At 42.6% G+C, this 21,727-nt stretch overlaps 1 protein-coding gene across 4 annotated transcripts in view; it reads right to left on the bottom strand.

Moving 5' to 3' along the window:
• CLNK (cytokine dependent hematopoietic cell linker) overlaps window positions 1-18,063 on the bottom strand; it is a 200,062-nt gene extending 181,999 nt beyond the window's left edge. For all 4 annotated transcript variants that reach the window (XM_081487638.1, XM_081487833.1, XM_081487920.1 and 1 more), the window contains exons 1-2: window positions 17,871-18,063; window positions 506-558 (exon numbers count right to left, since the gene is read on the bottom strand). In XM_081487638.1, coding sequence (XP_081343764.1) covers window positions 506-558; window positions 17,871-17,921 — 104 coding nt within the window. In that variant the 5' untranslated portion in view covers window positions 17,922-18,063. The remainder of the gene's footprint in view (window positions 1-505; window positions 559-17,870) is intronic.
• Between the last annotated feature and the right edge of the window lie 3,664 nt (window positions 18,064-21,727).

Below are 21,727 nucleotides of genomic sequence, written 5' to 3'. Positions count from 1 at the left end.
TTTTTCATCACAAATATTTCTTACACTTTGGAGGCCTGCTATTTTTTTTTTTACTATACTCACAGACATCCGAAATGGGATGAATTTTTGCTGATTCAGATACGCATTTAGACAGTATCCTAAAACCCGTCTCATCACCCACTCTGGGTGTTCCACAGACAGAAAGTTGGATTCCAGGCTCTCTGCTGTGGGGATAAGTGTGCATACTGCTGTTCTGTTAATTCTCATTTCACACCCCGGTGGGAGGTGGATGGGTGGTATTTCTGGGTGCCCTCCTGGCATTCCGGTGCTGGGTATCTAGTCTCTGCCTAACCCCACATCCCTGACTACGCTGGGGGAGAACAAGGAACCTCCTGCAAAAATCACTGAACACCCACACATCCTCAAGCCCGGCCTTTCCACGTGGGCACACTGCATCCTTCCGGTAGTGCTCCTCCAGCACCCCACACCCGTCCCCACGGAGGAGACGCGAGACGCGCGCTCATGGTGACCTTGCGGTACTTACGGTCTGTTCATCTTTCTTGGCACCCGGCAAATGAGAGGGATCTTCAACTCAGCCTGTGGAAACAAAAGCAAGCTCATTACTGGGCCTTCCCCATCGTGTTTTAATTCTGGTGAACAGGCTCCTGTCGCTTCCTGTTAAAACGGGATGCAGGTGGCAGCTTAGAGGAAACGACAGAGAAAGAATCAATCCAGGTCGATAATTGGTTTATTTCAGGAGGGGTTGGGGGAGGGGACGTCTTCCCTGACATGCTGTCCTGTTTCTGTCAGCATTCATCCAATCTGCCCGCCGGGGAGCTGGGCAAACCTATCCCCAGCAAGCCTGGTTTCCCCTGACGAGTCAGTGCGTGCTTCCTCTGGGCGCCCAGGGCGCATTAGCCGGAGTTCTGCTCTGGGGAGCCCATGTGCGTGCAGAAAGAATGCTTTTCCTTTCAAAGTGTGACTTCGCCATGAAATATTTATTGGGAGTTACATTTATATACCGCTTCAGGTAGGACATCACAGTTTATTTGTGGCTTGTATTCGCTTGCGTTGGAGAGATCATTAGTCCCACTTACCATATAAATCAGCAGCAGAGACCCTGAGAGTATTCGATAAGGACTTTACATCCATGATCCCCATTTAGCAGCACAGAGATGCTGGGAAGTATAAAGGATATTACCCATGGGATCAGTTGGGGTTCCAGCAAGAAACAGATGGCACCCTCAAATTGGGTAATTTGAGAACAGTTTAATAAAGACGGTTTAAAAGGTGTGGGCAGGGTGTAGGGGATCCTAAAGGACCGTGAAGGACCTGAGGGGCTGTGGCTGTGTGTGTGCCTAGAGGGGTCAAGGGAGCCAGTGGTCACGGGGATCCAGAAGCAGGGATGATGGGAAAAGAACTGTGACTTTCAGGTGAGGGACTTACAGGGAGTGAGCTGTGGTGGGTGGAATAAAAATCTACATCTCATGAGTCTCCTGCCCTGAATCTCCTCCACTGACCAAACTTAACAGGAAGCCAAGTGTGAGGAGCCATTGGTATGAGTTCTGTCCATCAGCCTCCTGGGCTCCCAGCTAGTGCAGCAGAGTAGAGAGTGGATTTCACTCTGAAAAAGAGCATGAGAGCCATGGAGGTTAAATTACGCACCCAAGATCATCCATCTGCAATAAGAGCCCAGATCTACAGGACTCAAGCATTCCATTTGCTAGCAATTCAACCACATTGCCCACTGAACTTTAGGTACTCCTAGATCATTCTTCCCCTCATATGCCCATCTCTCCATCCATCCATCCATCCAATACCCATTTACTGAAACTTTATTCAAATCTTGTGCCTTTCCTCCAGGCATGCCTAAAACTCAGTATAAGGTAGAGTCTACACTCCCCCTATGATGATTGTTAGCAAAGTGCTTTATAAAAACAGATGCAGATAAAACAGAATTAATCCTGACTCTGTCTTGGACAGCCCAGGGGATCTTCATAAAGGAGATCATACTTGACCTGGATCTTTCAGATTAAGTCAGCATCTTCTTGACTTAGGAAAGTTGTTCTGGGTAAATGGAGTGGCGTATGCAAAGGTGTGAAGATGTTAGAATATACAGTGTGCAATACAGTATACTAATGCATATATATGGAATTTGAAAGATGGTAACGATAACCCTATATGCGAGACAGAATAAGAGACACAGATGCATAGAAAAATCTTATGGACTCTGAGGGGGAAGGTGAGGGTGGGACGTTCTGGGAGAATAGCATTGAAACATGTATATTATCATATGTGAAACAGAACACCATTCCAGGTTCGATGCATGAGACAAATGCTCAGGGCTGGGGCAATGGGATGGCCCAGAGGGATGGGATGGGGAGGGAGGTGGGAGGGGGGTCCAGGAAGGGGAACACATGTAAACCCATGGCTGATTCATGTCAATGTATGGCAAAAACTATTACAATATTGTAAAGTAATTAGCCCCCAACTAAAATAAATAAATTTATTTGAAAAAAAAAAAAAAGAATATACGGTGTGACGCAGAGACTTTAGGGTGAGACTCCCACAGCTTGATGGGATCACAGAGGCCAGCAGCTTGGATGTTGGTAGCATGTGGAAAAGAACCTGGGAAGGTCTATTGGGTTTTGATTGTCAAGGACCATACACAACAAAGGATGGGATTTGGACTTGAGTTGTATGATATTGAACCACTGACTTCAAGAAAGTTACTAAAGAACTAGGACCAAACTTCAATTCCCCAGACAACCTATGTTCTACCCCACAGCAACCCACACCTTGTGCTTCTAGGTCAACAAAGGGCACAGGGAAAGGGGGGCTGGCCATTAGGTACTCTGGCCATTCTTTCTGGATGAGTGTGGAGTGTCTAGTTTATGGCCTCTTTGTAAGTTGTCTTGTCCAGTGAGGAAGAGGACTTCATCAATATAACACAAACAATGGACATCAGTTACTGGAAGAGTCCTGGACTGAATGAAAACTGAGTTCCAGTGCTGTCATTAACTAGCGTGTGACCTTATAGGAGCACTTTGCCTCTCCTCATTTATTTATAAATGGGAATGTCCATGTCATCCTTTTCCTATATTAAGTGTGAAATAAGTTGATGCCTCTGAAAGTATCCTAAAAACTATAAACATTATGGAAATGTGGATATGCATTATCTTGCATAACAAAGTAAAGCTTGCAAGTTATTTTAACGTTGATCATATTATATTTGGATATGTATGGTTATGGACAGGCTTCCCTGGTAGCTCAGCTGGTAAAGAATATGCCTGCAATTCAGGAGACCCTGGTTTGATTCCTGGGTTGGGAAGATCCCTGGTGAAGGAATAAGCTACCCACTCCAGTATTCTTGGGTTTCCCTGGTGGCTCAAATGGTAAATAATCTACGTGAAATGTGGGAGACCTGGGTTCAATCCCTGGGTTGCTAAGATGCCCTGGAGGAGAGCATGGCAACCCACTCCAGTATTCTTGCCTGGAGAATCCCCATGGACAGAGGAGCCTGGCGGGATACAGTCCATGGAGTCACAAAGAGTCGGACACGACTGAGTGACTGAGCACAGTGCATGGTTATGGACATTGATTTTTGGATATTAATATTTAGAGGAATTCAGTGACTTGAGTACAGTAATGCAGGTCAAATTTGTAACCCCTTTCCCACTTTGGGAGCATTTATGATTTTGAATGTCTTGCTTATAATATAGTGACTTCATTCCTTTGAGTGAATTAACCAGGAGTTCTAAGTTATCCTGAAATGAGTCAAAATAAGGCTATCTTTGTGGAGGGTGACCTACCCCTGTGCCTAGCTTTTGGCTCAAGCTTTTGTACAGCGTGAAGGAATCACAGGTACACGGTATTTTCCTCAAAAGCTTATACCTTAGGATCAGAAGCCTGGGGAGGTGGTCAGGAAAGCTCTTTTCCAACCATCCACAGTGTAGGCTTGAACAAAGCATTGGAGTGTTCTGGACCTCATTTTTTTTTCATCTGAATAATGAAAAGGTTGGGCCCAATAGGTCTCTTCCAGTTCAAAGATTCCTTTAAAAAATCAATTTAAAAACTGCAATCCCTCCATACTTGGTGACAAAGAATGGTTTAAAAAAGTTAGAAGTATGTTATTATGTTTCTCACATTTTCTTGTCTTCTTTAATAGAGCTCCTTGCAGAGCAAAATTGCAGAAGGACGTCTGACAAAGTGCTAACACTTAGGGCATCAGCGGTGGACAGAGGAGTGGCTGGGGAAGGAATTCTTAGCTTTTGCTTTGTACCTAAACCTTTGAAAATTATGCAATCTGTAACATCAGTGCTTATTAGGTTTGCATTTTAAAATCTTAATAAAAGTTTAAAAGAGAGATTTTACTAGCAGCTTTTAAGAGATGTGAGCAATCTATTGTACAAAAAGAATTTTAAAATGTTATGAAGGGAGCCTAACCAACCTCTCTGGCATTCAAAAAGCAAAACTGAGGTCTTACTGACCCATATCAGAGGATGAGTCAGCCAAGTGGTCCTGTCCACAAGACAGAATATGGCACTCTGTGATGCGCACAGCGCTTTGCTCTACTCAGAATGTCTGAGAACGCTGAGGTCTTACCTGATCTGAGTCAATTTTGTAAAGGATGTGGTGAGAATGTGATGTGGTGAGTCAGACAGAGTTTCATGTCCATCAGTTTTACAAATGTGACCTATTAAAGACCATGCCCGTCCCTTCGCGACATATACACTTTTTAAAAAAATGGAATGAACATTAAGCGTCTATGGTGTGTCCCCAGCTGCTGTCACAGTAACCCCATATGATGTGTATTATCATCCTTATTTTATACAAAACCAAACCAGACATTCACAGGTGGTAGGTAGCCTGCTCTACAAGATGGTTTTACAAACCACTGGCCTTAAAATGTTTTAGTTAGGTGTTGGGACACCTTGTCTACCTGCTCTGAGCCTCAGTTTGCCTGTCTGTAAAATGGCAGTAACATAATAGCTGTCAGTAAGACTCTCGTCAGGAAGACATGAGAACAGAAGGTAGCTAAGAAATGGAGAAATGGTGATTCACATTAACTTGAACTTTTATAATTAAATGCCCTATGTCACTTTTGGGTTTTAGTCTCCAGAAATGAGAAGTGCTCACCTGCAAATCATGACCACCAGATGAGGGAGGCATGGATTCTTTCTTGGGTTGGCCAAAAAGTTCATTTGGATTTTTCCATAATGTGTTATGGAAACCTGAACGAACTTTTTGGCCAATGCAATATATTGATGCCTCCAAAAGTCTGAGTCAGCTCTACTGGGCTGGAGTCCAGATACTGGTATTTTTTAAATGCCCCAGTCAGGTTACCAGGCAGTGAGGCAGAGGAATTGGATGTAAGAACCTCAGTCCACTCATTTCCATCTGCTCAGCACCCACCGCTCACTAACACTTCTCACTCTTACATAAAGTACAATAACCACACTTGATTCTCCTAGCAGTCCTGCATGCATGCTCAGTCACTTCAGTCATGTCTGACTCTTTGCGACCCCATGGACTGTAGCCCGCCAGGCTCCCCTGTCCATGGGATTCTCCAGGCAAGAATACTGGAGTGGGTTGCCATACCCTCCTCAGAATTTATCCATGTATTCAGCCAACATGTATTGAGGTCTGCTGAGTGCTGGACATGGTCCAGATACTAAGGATTAGACAGCACAGAGCAAGGCTCTGCCCTCATAGCACTTGTCTGCTTTCTCCATAGTACTGCTTTTTAGTTTTTATTATTGTTTTTGTTGAGGCATAGTTGCTTTACCATATTGTGCCAGTTTCTGCTGTACAATGAAGTGAATCAGCTATATGTAAACATACACGTCCTCCCTTCCATCCACCCCTCTAGGTCACCACAGAGCACTGAGCTGAGCTTCCTGGGTTATAATAGCAGGTTCCCACTAGGTACCTGGTTTTCACATTGTAGTGCACGTAGGTCAACCCCAATCTCTCAACTCATCCCTCCTTCCTCCCACCCATGTCCACACGTCTGTTTTCTATGTCTGTGTCTCTATTCCTTCCTGGCAAATAGGCTCATCTGTACTATGTTTCTAGGTTCCACATACATGCGTTAATATGCATTATTTGTCTTTCTCTTTCAGGCTTCACTCTATATGACAGTCTCTAGGTCCATCCACGTCTCCACAAATGACCCAGTTCTGCTCCTTTTTAATGGATGAATGATATTCCACTGTATATAGATGCCATATCTTCTTGTTTCATTCATATGTTGATGGACTTCTAGGTTGTTACCATGTCCTGGCTATTGTGACTAGTGCTGTAATGAACATTGGCATGGATGTGTCATTTTGAATTATGGTTTTGTCAGGGTATACGCTCAGTAGTGAAATTGCTTCTGGGTTACATGGTCATTTTATTTTTACTTTTTAGGAAACTGCCATACTGTTCTCCATAGAGCTATAAATAACTGTAAGGGAGTGAGATTAAAGACGTATATCTAGAAATAATAGAGGAACATAAGGAGCTAGGGGGAGGCATACCCAGAGGGGATCCACCAGTTCCCTGTGGGTCAGGAATTTCTTCCCGAGGCCCCTATAATTTTCCTTAGAAATAACCCTGACCCCTACTTGGGACATGATAATGGGAGTGGGGAAGGGTCTCCAGGCTGAGGAACCTTTCCCCCCACCCCCCACTGCTACCCCCCAGGCCTGCAGATCTTTCTCCAGGAATCTCCAGGATCTAGACGGGATCTGAGATAAAATAGCATCATTAGATATTTGCCTTCATTCAGGCACCTTGAGAGGCTGCAGCACTCCAGAAGTGGGGAAATTTCATTGTGTTTTGTGCATTCATTTTCTATAGGAACCGAGGCATTGGTTTCAGTTTCTCTTCCTGGTTAGCCACAGAAATAAAGCCAAAGCATGGCTCTTGCTGAAAGGGAAGTGATGCAGCAATGCCATCTGTCAGTCACAGCAGGGCACTTATTACAAATGTTGCTAACATGTCCAGAGTTGATTCTGCCACAGGGATGCTGCCTGCATCCTGCCTGTACCAGGAGACTGTACCTGGCCTCCTAGGTCCCATGGTTGGGAAGGGTCTGAGCAGGAAGGGACCCTGGGCCCTCTGGGAATCTACAGGAAGAGGGTACCTTTTTTTTTTTTTTTCCACGATGCCTGTTTATTTGTCCAACAAGGGAAAATACCAACTGCATTAATAGGCAGAAGCCAATACAGAGCTAATCACAAATGCCATGCCGAGTGCTAGAATTGCCTGGATGTATACCAGGCTCCAAAGCCTAAGAGAAAGGGCTGGAATATGCTCGTCATTAATTTATTTTGCCATGTGCATCTATGCTTTCATTTTAGTAATACAGTTCCCTGGGGTTTACAGACCTGTAGGCTTCTGGGGTGCCCTGGGAGTCCAAAATGAACTTCAGTTTGAGAAATAGCTGTTCCATCCTACCCTGCCCTCCCTATAAGTCTCTTTTACCTCCCTCAAGGTGTAAAGAGGGCCATGTCAAGAGAAGTGCATGGCTTGACTGGGGTTCTGAGAGTAAAGGGGTTCCTAGCCTAGTCATCCATTTGGGCCAATAATCCCACCATTTTGGAGATTATCCCCCAAATTACCTCACTTTGTAAGCTGAAAAGCATTTTATAAAGGTAGTGGATTTGATGGTTAAAACACATCAATATTTCAGAAAACTGAAATTAAAGAAACAAGATTCTACAGGCTGGGAGCATGCTTAAGATCTCCAAAAGAATGTACATTAAATTTGGGCATTAAAACCAGAAAGGCTACTTCTGAGCTCGTAACCCACCTGGGGTCTCAGTTCTCAGTGGATGTGTTAGGAAGGAAAGAATTGCTTTATAAATAGATGGAATTTGGGGGAGAATCTTAATCCCAAAATAATTAATACCCTTATGGTATCGTAAGCAGTTTAAACAATTGAAAACATGTAAAGTAACAAATCACATTTCCTTATTATCCAGGAGAACTCTTGTTCTCCACTGGGAGTTCACCCATGCTACAAAACGGAGACATTTTTATCATAAATATTTCTGCTGCATTTCAACCTGATCTGAAATTAATATTTCATGAAGGGGAAACAATGCTTTTGCTGTAAGGACATTTTTTTTGCTCTCAAGTATTTCTCACTTATTCCTCAAAGATGAAGCTTATAAAAATACTAGCCTCTGTTTATTGCAAAGTTTAAGAAACATAGTTGTAATAATGATAAGGTACTTAAATAGATATAGGAAAAGACCAGAAGCAAACTAAGAATTGCTCAAGAGGATATTAGAACCAGTCATAAAGCTAAGGTGTATAACTGCAACCAAAACTGGGTCAAGGCTGGAGGAACGGGTCTAAATTAAAAGTGGATGTGAACCCATGGCTGATTCATGTCAATGTATGGCAAAAACTATTACAATATTGTAAAGTAATTGGCCCCCAACTAAAATAAATAAATTTATATAAAAAAAAAACTAACCAATAAAAAAAAAAGTGGATGCTTTTTCTCATTAAAACAAGAAAAGAAATGAATATAAAATAAATGCAACCTTCATCTGATTCCCTACACAATCACATCCAATATACACAAAGTGATGGCTGTCATTTGGAGTTGAAGGAGGGTGTGGCATGTGGACATTTGTATATTTTGTGAAGAGGGGCAGGAAGTGTGTGTGTGTGTGCGTGTGCATGGTGCACAAATTTTGAGCAAACACGTTGAAATCAAGATTTCTCCGATGCAGATATTCATTTATTTGGTCCCCACCATATGTAATTTTCCTCTATTTTCACGTCACAAATGAGAAAGTTACATTTTAAAGGTACACATAGTTAGAGAAAGATATATGCTGATTGGATTTCTAATTCTATGCTCTGGTCAGGACAATCAGCTAAATTTAATTTAACTTTTAATTTTATTGGATTTTCAGTGAATGGAGGCATTTGAAGTCAAGTGGATTGCTATTATAGATTTTTTTTTAAAGGCATATGGGAGACTGCTTTCCTAGTTTTTCTGCTATTAAGTATGGACATATTTTTTAAAAAGATTTTGCAACTGTCTCGATAACAAGTAACTTCCCTTGAATATCTTAAGGCCATGTTCATGTGCATCCATTTTTTATTTTAAGTGATTTTGAAAACACCCTTAATGAACTAGGTGCAGTCTATCGTTTTGGAATTTATTACTCTTAGTGCTTTTGGTTTTCAAAAGCCATCTCTTTTTCTCTTCTGCAGAAAGAGTTCCATTTTTTCAGTAGCAAAATTAGTAAGATTTTCCTCTTTCCCCCTTTCCCTTACTTTGCAGTAAATGGCCTCTTTCTTTATCCTCTCCTCCTCTTTCCCTCATTTTGCCTTCACATATTCCTCTCTCGCCTTTGTCCTCCCTCCCTTCTTCCTTAACTTCCTCCTCCTTTCTCTCCACCCTTCCTCTTTATGCTCTGTTCACATTAATATTATTTTACTGTTCAGATAAAATGAAACTAGAACAAAATAAAATGTAGATTATCAACAGCCTAGTTTGGTGTTTTCTTAGTTTTTCAAAGTTTACTTGTTGACCCCTCTCCTTTTCTCATTTGGCACTCAGAGATGATGCTAGAAGCACACTGACTGGGGGCAGGTACTGCCAGGCCTGGGCTTCCTGGGTGGCTCAGTGGTAAACAATCCGCCTGCAATGCAGGAGGCACACATTCGATCCCTGGGTTGGGAAGATCCCCTGTAGAAGGAAATGGCAATGCACTCCAGTATTCTGGCATGGAAAATCCCATGGACAGAGGAACCTGGTGGGACACTGTGTTTGAGGTTGCAAAACAGTCTGACACGACTTAGTGACTAAACAACTGCCAAGCCCAGATTAATCAGAATATTCCCAACGGTGATGAATTCTCCACTGACTGATTAATGCATTTGGGCAGAACCAAAGGCAAATTTTGGGAAAAAGAAAGATGTAAGAAAATAAACTGAGATTTAGGGATGGACCTATCTATTTATCTGTCAATCAGAACATACAGGACAGCCTACCTCTCACGGACATTTCATGTCCAATGGTGAAAGCACTGTTATTCTGCAAGCAGTCATTTGTTAGACACCTGCTGTATGCTAGTCATCTATGAGACCTGTTTCACCATAAGGACTTCAAAGAAGTATGAAGGAAACCTAAAAATCCATGAAAAGGCCTGAAAAGCCAGTATTCCCTGGTGGCTCAGGCAATAAAGAATCTGCCTGCAATGCAGGAGACCTGGCTTCAATGCCTGGGTTGGGAAGATCCCCTGGAGAAGGGAATGGCAACACGCTCCAGTATTCTTGCCTGGAGAATTCCCTGGACAGAGGAGCCTGGTAGGCTATCTTTCATGGGGTCACAAAGAGTTGGACAGGACTGAGTGACTTTCACTTTCACTTTCACTTTCAAGAGTAATATAATTTAATAATAATGATAATGTTGATGATGATAGTATTTACTGAATGCCAGAACCCTATGCAGGACATCCTGTGTAATTTAGACTCCATTGTAAGGCAACAATCTGAGTGACCCAGATTTTTCAGTATTGAACTATTCTGTCATTGTGTTCAGCATGAGTCCTCTTGAGCCAAATCTGTTTAGCAAACACATGCACAGTATGGATTCAGATGAGACCATCATTTAATTTGTGACTTCAAGCACATTTAGAACCTAACTCCTGAACTGAACTTCCTCCATGTAATTAAGGTTTTCTTTATCCCCTTTTCTATTTAGGACCACTTCCCTAGCCAGGTGCAAAGGCAGGTCTCTAAGTCCAGGTATGCCAGATTGTTTAGTGAATTGTACAACTTGAGCCTCTATATCTCTCATCTGAAAAATGGGGATATAAGCCCACATGAAAATTAGAGATACCAGGGGAACATTTCATGCAAAGATGGGCTCAATAAAGGACATAAATGGTATGGACCTAACAGAAGCAGAAGATATTAAGAAGAGGTGGCAAGAATACACAGAAGAACTATACAAAAAAGATCTTCATGACCCAGATAACCATGATGATGTGATCACTCATCTAGAGCCAGACATCCTGGAATGTGAAGTCAAGTGGGCCTTAGGAAGCATCACTATGAACAAAGCTAGTGGAGGTGATGGAATTCCAGTTGAGCTGTTTCAAGTCCTAAAAGATGATGCTGTGAAAGTGCTGGACTTAATATGCCAGCAAATTTGGAAAACTCAGCAGTGGCCACAGGACTGGAAGAGGTCAGTTTTCATTGCAAGCCCAAAGGAAGGCAATGTCAAAGAATGCTCAAGCTACCGCACAATTGCACTCATCTCACACACTAGTAAAGTAATACTCAAAATTCTCCAAGCCAGGCTTCAGCAATACGTGAACCATGAACTTCTAGATGTTCAAGCTGGATTTAGAAAAGGCGTAGAAACCAGAGATCAAATTGCCAACATCTGCTGGATCATCAAATAAGCAAGGGAGTTCCAGAAAAACATCTATTTCTGCCTTATTGACTATGCCAAAGCCTTTGACTGTGTGGATCACAATAAACTGTGGAAAATTCTTAAAGAGATGGGAATACCAGACCACCTGACCTGTCTCTTGAGAAACCTATATGCAGGTCAGGAAGCAACAGTTAGAACTGGACATGGAACAACAGACTGGTTCCAAATAGGAAAAGGAGTACCTCAAGGCTGTATATTGTCACCCTGCTTATTTAACTTATATGCAGAGTACATCATGAGAAACACTGGGCTGGAAGAAGCACAAGCTGGAATCAAGATTGCCGGGAGAAATATCAATAACCTCAGATATGCAGATAACACCACCCTTATAGCAGAAAGTGAAGAAGAACTAAAGAGCCTCTTGACGAAAGTGAAAGAGGAGAGTGAAAAAGTTGCCTTAAAACTCAACATTCAGAAAACTAAGATCATGGCATCTGGTCCCATCACTTCATGGCAAATAGATAGGGAAACAATGGAAACAGTGGCTGACTGTATTTTTCTGGGCTCCAAAATCACTGCAGATGGTGCTTGCAGCCATGAAATTAAAAGACGCTTATTTCTTAGAAGGAAAGTTATGACCAACCTAGACAGCATATTAAAAAGCAGAGACATTACTTTGCCAACAAAGGTCCCTCTAGTCAAGGCTATGGTTTTTCCAGTAGTCATGTATGGATGTGAGAGTTGGACTATAATGAAAGCTGAGCACCGAAGAATTGATGCTTTTGAACTGTGGTGTTGGAGAAGACTCTTGAGAGTCCCTTGGACTGCAAGGAGATTCAACCAGTCCATCCTAAAGGAGATCGGTCCTGAGTGTTCATTGGAAGGACTGATGTTGAAGCTGTAATTCCAGTACTTTGGCCACCTGATGTGAAGAGCTGATCTATTTGAAAACACCCTGATGCTGGGAAAGATTGAGGGCAGGAGGAGAAGGGGACGACAGAGGATGAGATGGCTGGACGGTATCACCGACTCAATGGACATGAGTTTGGGTAAACTTCGGGAGTTGGTGATGGATGGGGAGGCCTGCTGTGCTGCAGTTCACGGGATCGCAAAGAGTCAGACACAACTGAGTGACTGAACTGAAGCCCTCACCCTTCTGTGCTCAGAGGACAATTCCAAAGACCAAATGAGATTATGGAAGTGAAAGTATTTTATAAACTAACTGTTATGCAAATCTAGTTTAACAGGTAACTATTGAGTAATTTCTACATACCATGAAGAATACTGAAGATATGAAATTGACAAGGACAGTATTCTAAAGGAATTGGCATCATTTTTTCTTTAAACCTTTGTGTTTTCAGGGGATAAGTACATTTGGGGAGTTGGAAGATACTACTAAGGCTTTGATAAATGGCTGATTAAAATAAATGCAAAAATGGTGAGATTTCCTTTCTGTAGAAATCACCTTATAATAAAACTTCTTTAGGTCAACATTCTTAGAAAGAGACCCAAACTCCTGAAGATTCTAATGATGGTTTGTCTGAATATAAAATAACTCACGATAACAGTGCTAAAAATGATAATATAGCCACTCTCATTTATATTGCACTTAATACTTGTCAGAAACTGTAATATGTAAATTTTACATACTACGTCTCATTTCTCACCACACATTCAGAAGTTAGGTATTGCCAATTCCAATTTGTAAATAATAGCCTAAGTTTCTGAGAAGTTAAGTAACTTGTTTAAAATCATCCTGCTAGGAAGTGAAGGTTTGAATTCAAACCCTGGCTATTTCTCAACAGATGGATGGGGTGGTTTTGTAAGGAGAACTTGGGAGCAGAAGCAGGAGTCTGGGCTGAGCAGAGTGTGGAGGTGTTCTCTGGGAGGGACCAGAGAGAGATGGAGCTGGCCAGCAGACCCCTAGACTTGTCCAGCTCTATGAATATTCATAAGTAGCCATGGGGTGGGAGGGAGGGCACAGACTGGCTCTCAGGTGCCTATCAAGTCATTAGATCATCAGTAGCTTGCAAATCCAGCTATTGTAATGACAAGCTCTGACTCTGTGCTCGTCAAGCTGGCTCCTGACAGTTATTTGATATCTTGTGTAGCTTTACCTGCTGGGAGGGAACTTATAACTTGAATACACCCTTCACACTTGAACAAACCACAGAAGATGAATGTATGGGCCAGAATACCAGGGTGAGACAATGCCCTCAAGTCCAGAGTGCCTTGCATACAATTAGTCTTCTGAATCTGCTGATTTGATGATGAAATGTCTCTCAGATGTTGGGCTTAACTACTGGTCACCCTTCATCTTTACCTCATGCTAAATTCAACAGAGAAGACACCACAATAAGGGCTGTGCCCTCAAACACATGACCACTGAATTTCCATGTTATGTCCAGACTTTTTGGCTCATCTTATTTCACAGGGCAAATAGCTATTCACGGAGCCATTTAAACTGGTGGGGTTCTAATTCCCAGGCTTAGATGTTTGGGAAGCAATATTTCAGTGAGCATTACCAATGAAGTACAAAAATCCAAATTCATACACATATTTTACTATTGCTAATGGTATATCTGGGAGTCCTAAAATACTATTGGTTAGTTGGAAGGAAAGTGATGCTATGATCACGACCCTGAACACATTCAGCAGGGCCCTGATGGCGTGCAGTGCAAAGAGCAGGAGCTTGGGATTTCAACAGACTTGGCTGCTCATTCTGCTGTGAAATGGACAATGTATGGAGTCTCTCTGAAACTTGGTATCCTCTTTCACAGAATGAGAGCTAATTTATCTACTAAAACAGTGGAAAACAGTGAGTATTCATTGCCTAGCACACAGCAGGCATTCAAATGGCAATTTTTCTGGTCATTGGTATTTGGAGAACAAGATTAAAGTTAAACTGATTAACCTTAATTTTGAATAAACATGGTGATGATTCCCAAAGTATTCTGTCTGCAAAAGTAACAAAAATAGCAAAATTTCTATGATTACTGTTTCCCATAATTCTGGTTTTCATGGTCATTTTTCTTTATCAAGCCACTCCTGTCTAACCTATATAATCTGATGTTTCTCAGTTTTATTGGTAAGTTACTTCCCCAAACCACTGAAAGTTTTGTTCAATCTGTTAAAAATCTTAAATCTGACTTAGATTCAATCACTTATCTCTGTTCAATAATTTAACTGCTTTGAACATTTTTCTCATGCTAGGAAGGGTAGGCACAGCTTGGAGCAGCTGTCCAGAACTCAAGTCTTGGTGGACCTTGGCGATTGCCTACAAGGGTGAACCTAACTGCTTTGTGTGATGGCATTCATAAAATGATACTTCCAGCACTAGCTCAGCTACCTGCTGTGATGTGGCAGCCACACTATACACTTGCCATTTATCTGTTTCCTGACTGTCTCCTGTGTCAGACACAATATATACACTCACTTTCATCCTCATAGCAACCTCTAGTGTGTACTAACCCACACCGTTTCAAACTACATAATACAAACAACAGCTAACCAAAACTCAGAGAGATTAAGTCACTTACCCTCAAACATATTTAAATCATATGCCACATTCATATTTGTTTTGACTGATCTCAAAGCCTCTTTTCCATATCACCATACTGTCCATCCTCAGCAACTTTTTGAGCCTCGGTTTCAACATCTAACATTGCCTTGCCTACTTCATTAAGTTGTTAAGATCATTAAATTAAAAAAAAGTGCCCAAGGACTCTGTTGATTCTATGAGGCTATGCAACTGTGGTATATTACTATTCTCTAATGAGATTATTAAAATAAAATATTCATAAAATTTTCTATATTAATAAATTTCATGCTGATTGTGAGCATGTTTTAAGCATAAGGCCAGAGCTGATGTGGGGTGAGGAAAGAAAAGTAATGGAGAAAAAGCAACATTTATTGAGCACATACTTAGTTGTCATTGCTTAGTTGCTCAGTCGTGTCTGACTCTTTGCAACCCCATGAACTACAACATGCCAGGCTTCCCTTTTCTTCACTATCTCCCAGAATCTGCTCAAACTCATGTGCATTGGGTCAATGATCCCATCCAACCATCTTATCCTCTGTCATCTCCTTCTCCTCCTGCCCTCAATTTTTCCAGCATCCGAGTCTTTTCCAATGAGAGGGAAAAGAAAAAAAAAACATTTATTGAGCACATACTAAGTATCGTTGGGCAAAATGTTTGGGTTTTTCAGTTACATCTTATGGAAACACTCAAATGAACTTCTTGGCCAACCCGATATTAAATATATGCCATATGTTATTTAATATAAATATCATATTATTGAGGCTAAAAAGAGTTGTCAATACAAGTGATGTGCTCTTGCTCCATTATAAAGATGTAGGACTGGAGGGAATAAAGTAGCATATCTGGTCAAGCTGTGGAATTTGGATCCTGGTCAACTTACTCAGATGTAAAATCCTACAGTCTTTTCAAGAGAGCACCTGACCTATGGCAAAGCGAGCTAGAGACAGGTTCCTGGGCATTAAGCTAGGGTTGGACAGGTGGTACAGAAAACCATAGTCTTTGGTTTGAGAATGGTGTTGTTCATAAAATCATCTGAAAGAGCTCCTTGGAGAAAAGAAAAGCAACGTCACCATTAAGAGGGCTGGGGTAAGCACTTCCCAGGTGGTTAAGAATATATCTGCCAATGCTGGAGACATGAGTTTGGTCCTTGGTCTGGGAAAATTCCACATGCCATGGAGCATCTAAACCTGTATGCCACAACTACTGAGCCTGCAGGCCTACTGAGGTTGTGCTCCACAGCAAGAGAAGGCCCTTGCAACGAGAAGCCTGCACACTGGAAAGGAAGAGTAGCCACTTGCTGCACTAGAGGACGCCTGTGCACAGCAACAAAGGCCCAGTAGAGACAAAAATAATTAAATAAATAACTAATTAATTAAAAAAGAGGGCTGGTGTCAAAAACCACTCTAGGAATGGATTCAAGGTGAGCTCTATGAAGCTGCAAAGAAACTGTCTACCCTTTCTATCAGCCAGAATCAGGTGCAAGTCAGGGTAGTTCTCTCTTCTGTTACCGACATTAGTGATGGGACAGCTTTGAGTATTGACTTGGGCCACTCAAGTTCCTCATCTATAAACCAGGCAAAGCAGTATCTAACTCTCAAGTTTGGGTGTAAGGGTTAAGTGAGTTAATGCATATAGACGGGTTCATTTAGTCGCTAAGTCGTGTCTGACTCTTTACGACCCTGTGGACTGTAGCCCACCAGGCTTCTCTGTCCAAGGGATCCTCCAGGTAAGAATACTGGAGTGGATTGCCATAGACTGGTTGTTGGTAAGAGCTAAATCAACCCCAGTTAGCCTTCTTGCTTCTCTAGGGGCATATTTTATCTTAAGTTTCTCGGATAATTTCTGAAACTTTGTTCTTTCTCTGTTGACCTCCAATTTGCCTAACCTACAACTGACTTTCTGATTTTTGACATAACTGTTCCCTGTGGCCTGGGTGGTCCTTGGGGATCCAAAGGAACATCATTGAGAGGCCATGCCACAATAAAGGGGCTTCCCAGTTGGCGTTAGTGGTAAAGAACCCACCTGCCAATGCAGAAGAGATGTAAGAGATGCTGGTTTGATCCCTGGGTGGGAAAGATACCCTGGAGGAGGACATGGAAACCCAGTCCAGTATTCTTACCTGGAGAATCCCATGGACAGGGGAGCCTGGTGGGCTACAGTCCATAAGGTTGCAAAGAGTCAGACATGACTGAAGCAACTTAGCACACACACACCACAATAGAAAGAGATAACTAGATAAGTAACATCGGTACATCCTAGTAAAATCAGTACTGATGAAGTCCAGATACGTCAGTATCTTTTAAAGCATAGACACCTTGATAACACATTCTCTTTTTTGTCTTATTCCAGCTTTATCATTTGTTTATCTCTATGAAGAACAGACATCTAGAAGAGATGCCTCCTGGCACCCCTAGAGGATGGGCATTTCGCTCCAACTTCACTCTCCCTCTTGAGCTCCTTGCCCCTGGAGAGGGAAGACGATGAGCATGATTGCAAAATCCACACTCCTCGAGCCCAACACAGAAAGAAAACTACTTCAGTTTAGAACATTTAAGAGATATCCACCCACAGAGTCTCCAGGAGTTAAATTCTACTTTCAATGGCCTACTTTGAATGAAAAGTGCCTTTCCAGGTGGCTGTTGTCATGAACATCAGTCAAGAACGCTGGTGACCAGCCTGACCTTAAATCTGAGTCGCCAACAGTCGGGGGTTCAAATTCCAGGAAGAGAAGATTGAAAACATTTCATCTTTAAATTTTTGTGGGTCAGTATCTCAATTCCTTCCAGCAGAAGAAAGGGATCTTTAAAAACTGATCAAGGGAGCTGGTTTCTTTTCTCCCTTTCTATGCTTTATAGATGGCCCAGCATTCATGTTAGAAAAAAGCCTTTTATTCTTGCTGTCAGCTCTCACTTAATGATCCTCTATATCAGTGAGATGACCACTCAGATGAGGCTGGCCTACAAGGTTTACCTGAGCAGTGTCGGGAGTGCAAGCAGCCTTGTGCTGAGATGTCCCTTGCATGAGGGGTCCGTGAGGGCATCATAGAGAACTCCAGGAGCCAGTAATCCAGGAGGCAGGGGGTTGAAATATTCTCACTGTTCAGCAGTGTCTTTAGCAGAACCTTCCTCCTAGGTCCGTTTAGGTCTGGTTTCCTGTGAAATGCAGCAGCAGAGCTTGGTGGTGTGACCTGTGTAGGGCTGGGACTTCCTCTTCTTGAGTTCAGTGCAATAAATGAAGCTATAGGAGGCTGAGGTCTCCCAACCCGAAGGGTGTCCTTAAAGACACATGAGGTCCTCATGTGGCTCTTTGAAATTACCAGAACATCCGGAAACATTGCTGAGTAACATGGAAGCATATGGGTTTATATGCACATGGAACACTGATTGGGCATCCCTAGTAGCTCAGCTGGTAAGGAATCCACCTGCAATGCAGGAGACCCCAGTTCGATTCCTGGGTCAGGAAGATTCCCTGGAGAAGGGATAGGCTACCCACTCCAGTATTCTTGGGCTTCCCTAGTGGCTCAGATGGAAAAGAATCTGCCTGTAATACGGGAGACATGGGTTTGATCCCTGGGTTGGCAAGATCCCTTGAAGGAGGGCATGGCCACCCACTCCAGTATTCTTGCATGGAGAATCCCCAGGGAGAGAGGAGCCTGGCTGGCTTCAGTCCATGGGATCACAAAGAGTCAGACACGACTGAGTGACTAAGCACACAGCTCAGGAACACTGATTTATCTTGTGACACGATGTTGCTGATGGCTTCCTGAGACATCCCCTCTTCCCCTTGCAAGGCATATGGACAAAATCCTTCAGGTATGATGTAGAGAATGTGGAGTCTGGTCTTTTTCTTGCTGTACTAAATATTTAGTTATGTGATCTTGGACAAGTTGCAGTTTATTTCTCAACCAGGTTCCCTGTCTGTGATTGAGGAATAGTAATGTTTATATGTTAGAGATATTCCAAGAAATGAACAGAATGATGCTCATTTGTTCAATAAATGCATGGGGAAAAGTTTCGGGAACATATTAGTTGCTCAGTATATTTTAATTTTGTTCTACCTTAATCTTAGTTCATTTAAACTGACAGCATGTCCTTGTAAAGTGCCTGCTGTTCTCTTGGTGCTCACCACTCGATACTTTCAGTTCAGTTCAGTTCAGTCGCTCAGTCGCTCAGTCGTGTCCGACTCTTTGCAACCCCATGAACTGCAGCACACCAGGCCTCCCTGTCCATCACCAACTCCCGGAGTCCACCCAAACCCATCCATCGAGTCGATGATGTTATCCAACCATCTCAACCTCTGTTGTCCCCTTCTCCTACTGCCCTCAATCTTTCCCAGCATCAGCATCTTTTCCAATGAGTCAGCTCTTTGCATCAGGTGGCCAAAATATTGGAGTTTCAGCTTCAACATCAGTCCTTCCAATGAACACCCAGGACTGATCTCCTTTAGGATGGACTGGTTGGATCTTCTTGCAGTCCAAGGGACTCTCAAGAGTCTTCTCCAACACCACAGTTCAAAAGCATCAATTCTTCGGTGCTCAGCTTTCTTCACCATCCAACTCTCACATCCATACATGATCACTGGAAAAACCATAGCCTTGACTAGAGGGACCTTTGTTGGCAAAGTAATATCTCTGCTTTTTAATATGCTATCTAGCTAGGTTGGTCATAACTTTACTTCCAAGGAGTAAGTGTCTTTTAATTTCATGGCTGCAATCACCATCTGCAGTGATCTTGGAGCCCAGAAAAATAAAGTCACCCACTGTTTCCACTGTTTCCTCATCTATCTGCCATGAAATGATGGGACCAGATGCCATGATCTTAGTTTTCTGAATGTTGAGCTTTAAGCCAACTTTTTCACTCTCCTCTTTCACTTTCGTCAAGAGGCTCTTTAGTTCTTCTTCACTTTCTGCCATAAGGGTGGTGTCATCTGCGTATGTGAGATTATTGATATTTCTCCTGGCAATCTTGATTCCAGCTTGTGCTTCCTCCAGCCCAGTGTTTCTCATGATGTACTCTGCATATAAGTTAAATAACTAGGGTGACAATATACAGCCTTGAGGTACTCCTTTTCCTATTTGGAACCAGTCTGTTGTTCCATGTCCAGTTCTAACTGTTGCTTCCTGACCTGCATACAGGTTTCTCAAGAGGCACTCGATACTCTAGTTTAATGCAAATTGATGCTTTATATAAAATGATGTTGAATTCCATCATTATTTAAAACATACTCAAAGGTATAGAAGTTTATATTTTCAGAGATATGTAACTCTGATTTTGACTTATCATACACTCCAAAGGTGATGCTAAGGTAAGCCTTCATTGTGCATGGTGCTCAGTCATGTCCAACTCTTTGAGGCCCCATGAATTATAGCCCACCAGGCTCCTCTGCCCAGGGAATTCTCCAGGCAAGAATACTGGTGCGAGGTGCCATCTCTTACTCCAAGGGACCTTCCCGACCCAGGGATCGAACCCATGTCTCTTGCATCTTCAGCATTGGCAGGCAGATTCTTTACCACTAGCATCACCTGGGAGGCCGCAAGCACTGGTTACGTGTTACTCATATGCCAAGTACTGTCCTGAGCAATTTGGAGACATTATTCTACTAAATCTTCCTGATAATCAGGTTAGGACAATATGTTTAAATCCTTTTGTAATTGTGAAAACTGAAGCCTAGAGAGATTCCATAATCTATCCACCTAATCAGTTAGCTGTTGCTGTGTTAGGGGCTCAAAGCAATAACCATTCATTTAATTTGCTGTTGTGTGGGTCGCTTTGTCAGTAGTTTGGGCTGGACCTGTGTTCATTTCCTGGGGCTGTGGTAACAAAGTTCCACAAAGTGGGTGCTAAAACAACAGAAATGTTTTGTCTCCCAGTTTTGGAGGCTGGAATTCTGAATCAAGGTGTTGGCAGAGTTGGTTTCTTCTGAGGTACATGAGGTACGGATAAATGGTGGTCGTCATGTTTACACAGCACTCTTTCTGTGTCCATGTCCACACATTGCCTTCTTTAAAGCACAGCAGTCACGTCAGATTAGGTCCCATCCTAATGACCTCATTTTAAGAGCCAACTCATTGGAAAAGACCCTGATGCTTGGAAATATTGAAGCAGGAGAAGAAGGAGACGTTAGAGGATGAGACGGTTGGATGGCATTATTGACTCAATGGACATGAGTTTAAGCAAACTCTGGGAGAGGATGAAAGACAGGGAAACCTGGAGTGCTGCGGTCCATGGGGTCACAAAGAATTGGACATGACTTAGCAACTGAACAACAGCACTTCTTTAAAGACCTTTTCCCAGGTAAGGTTATATTCTGAGATGTTGGAGGCTAGGACTTTAATATACAAATTTGGGGAGGCGGACGAACCCAGGACAAGCTGACCGTGAGGTGTCTGCTGGTGGGTTGGCAGGCAGCTGGGTGATGTAGGAATGTCCCATTCGTGTTTCTGTCAGTTGTCAGGAGGTCATCCAGGTGCCTGAGTTCTTCCTTCCAAGGCTTCTCATCATCCAGCAGGCTAGCTAGGACTCATTCACCCCTGATGAGCTCTGGGCTCCAAGTGCAGCAAGAAAGGGAAAGTCTCACTAATCAAGCTTTTTCTGAGATGCCGCTTGCATCCTGTTTACCATGGTCTCATCAGCCAAAGCTAAACGCATGGCCAAATCCAAAGGAGTGTGCGAGAAGATCACACAAGAGGTAGAAACAGGACATCACTGTGGCATCATCGACAATTAATTGAATGCCTATGTTTCCATCTAGTTAGTGGCTGGACTGCAAAGGGAACCCATATCTGATGCTATGAAACTCCCTGCTTCATATCAAAAAATTGAAAACAG

Source organism: Giraffa tippelskirchi, chromosome 1 (assembly GCF_054371585.1).
Source record: "Giraffa tippelskirchi isolate mGirTip1 chromosome 1, T2T-mGirTip1v1.2.pri, whole genome shotgun sequence".
NCBI classification, from domain to species: Eukaryota; Metazoa; Chordata; class Mammalia; order Artiodactyla; family Giraffidae; genus Giraffa; species Giraffa tippelskirchi.
Note: the sequence above shows the minus strand (reverse complement) of the source record. Positions and strands in the feature narration are given on the sequence as shown.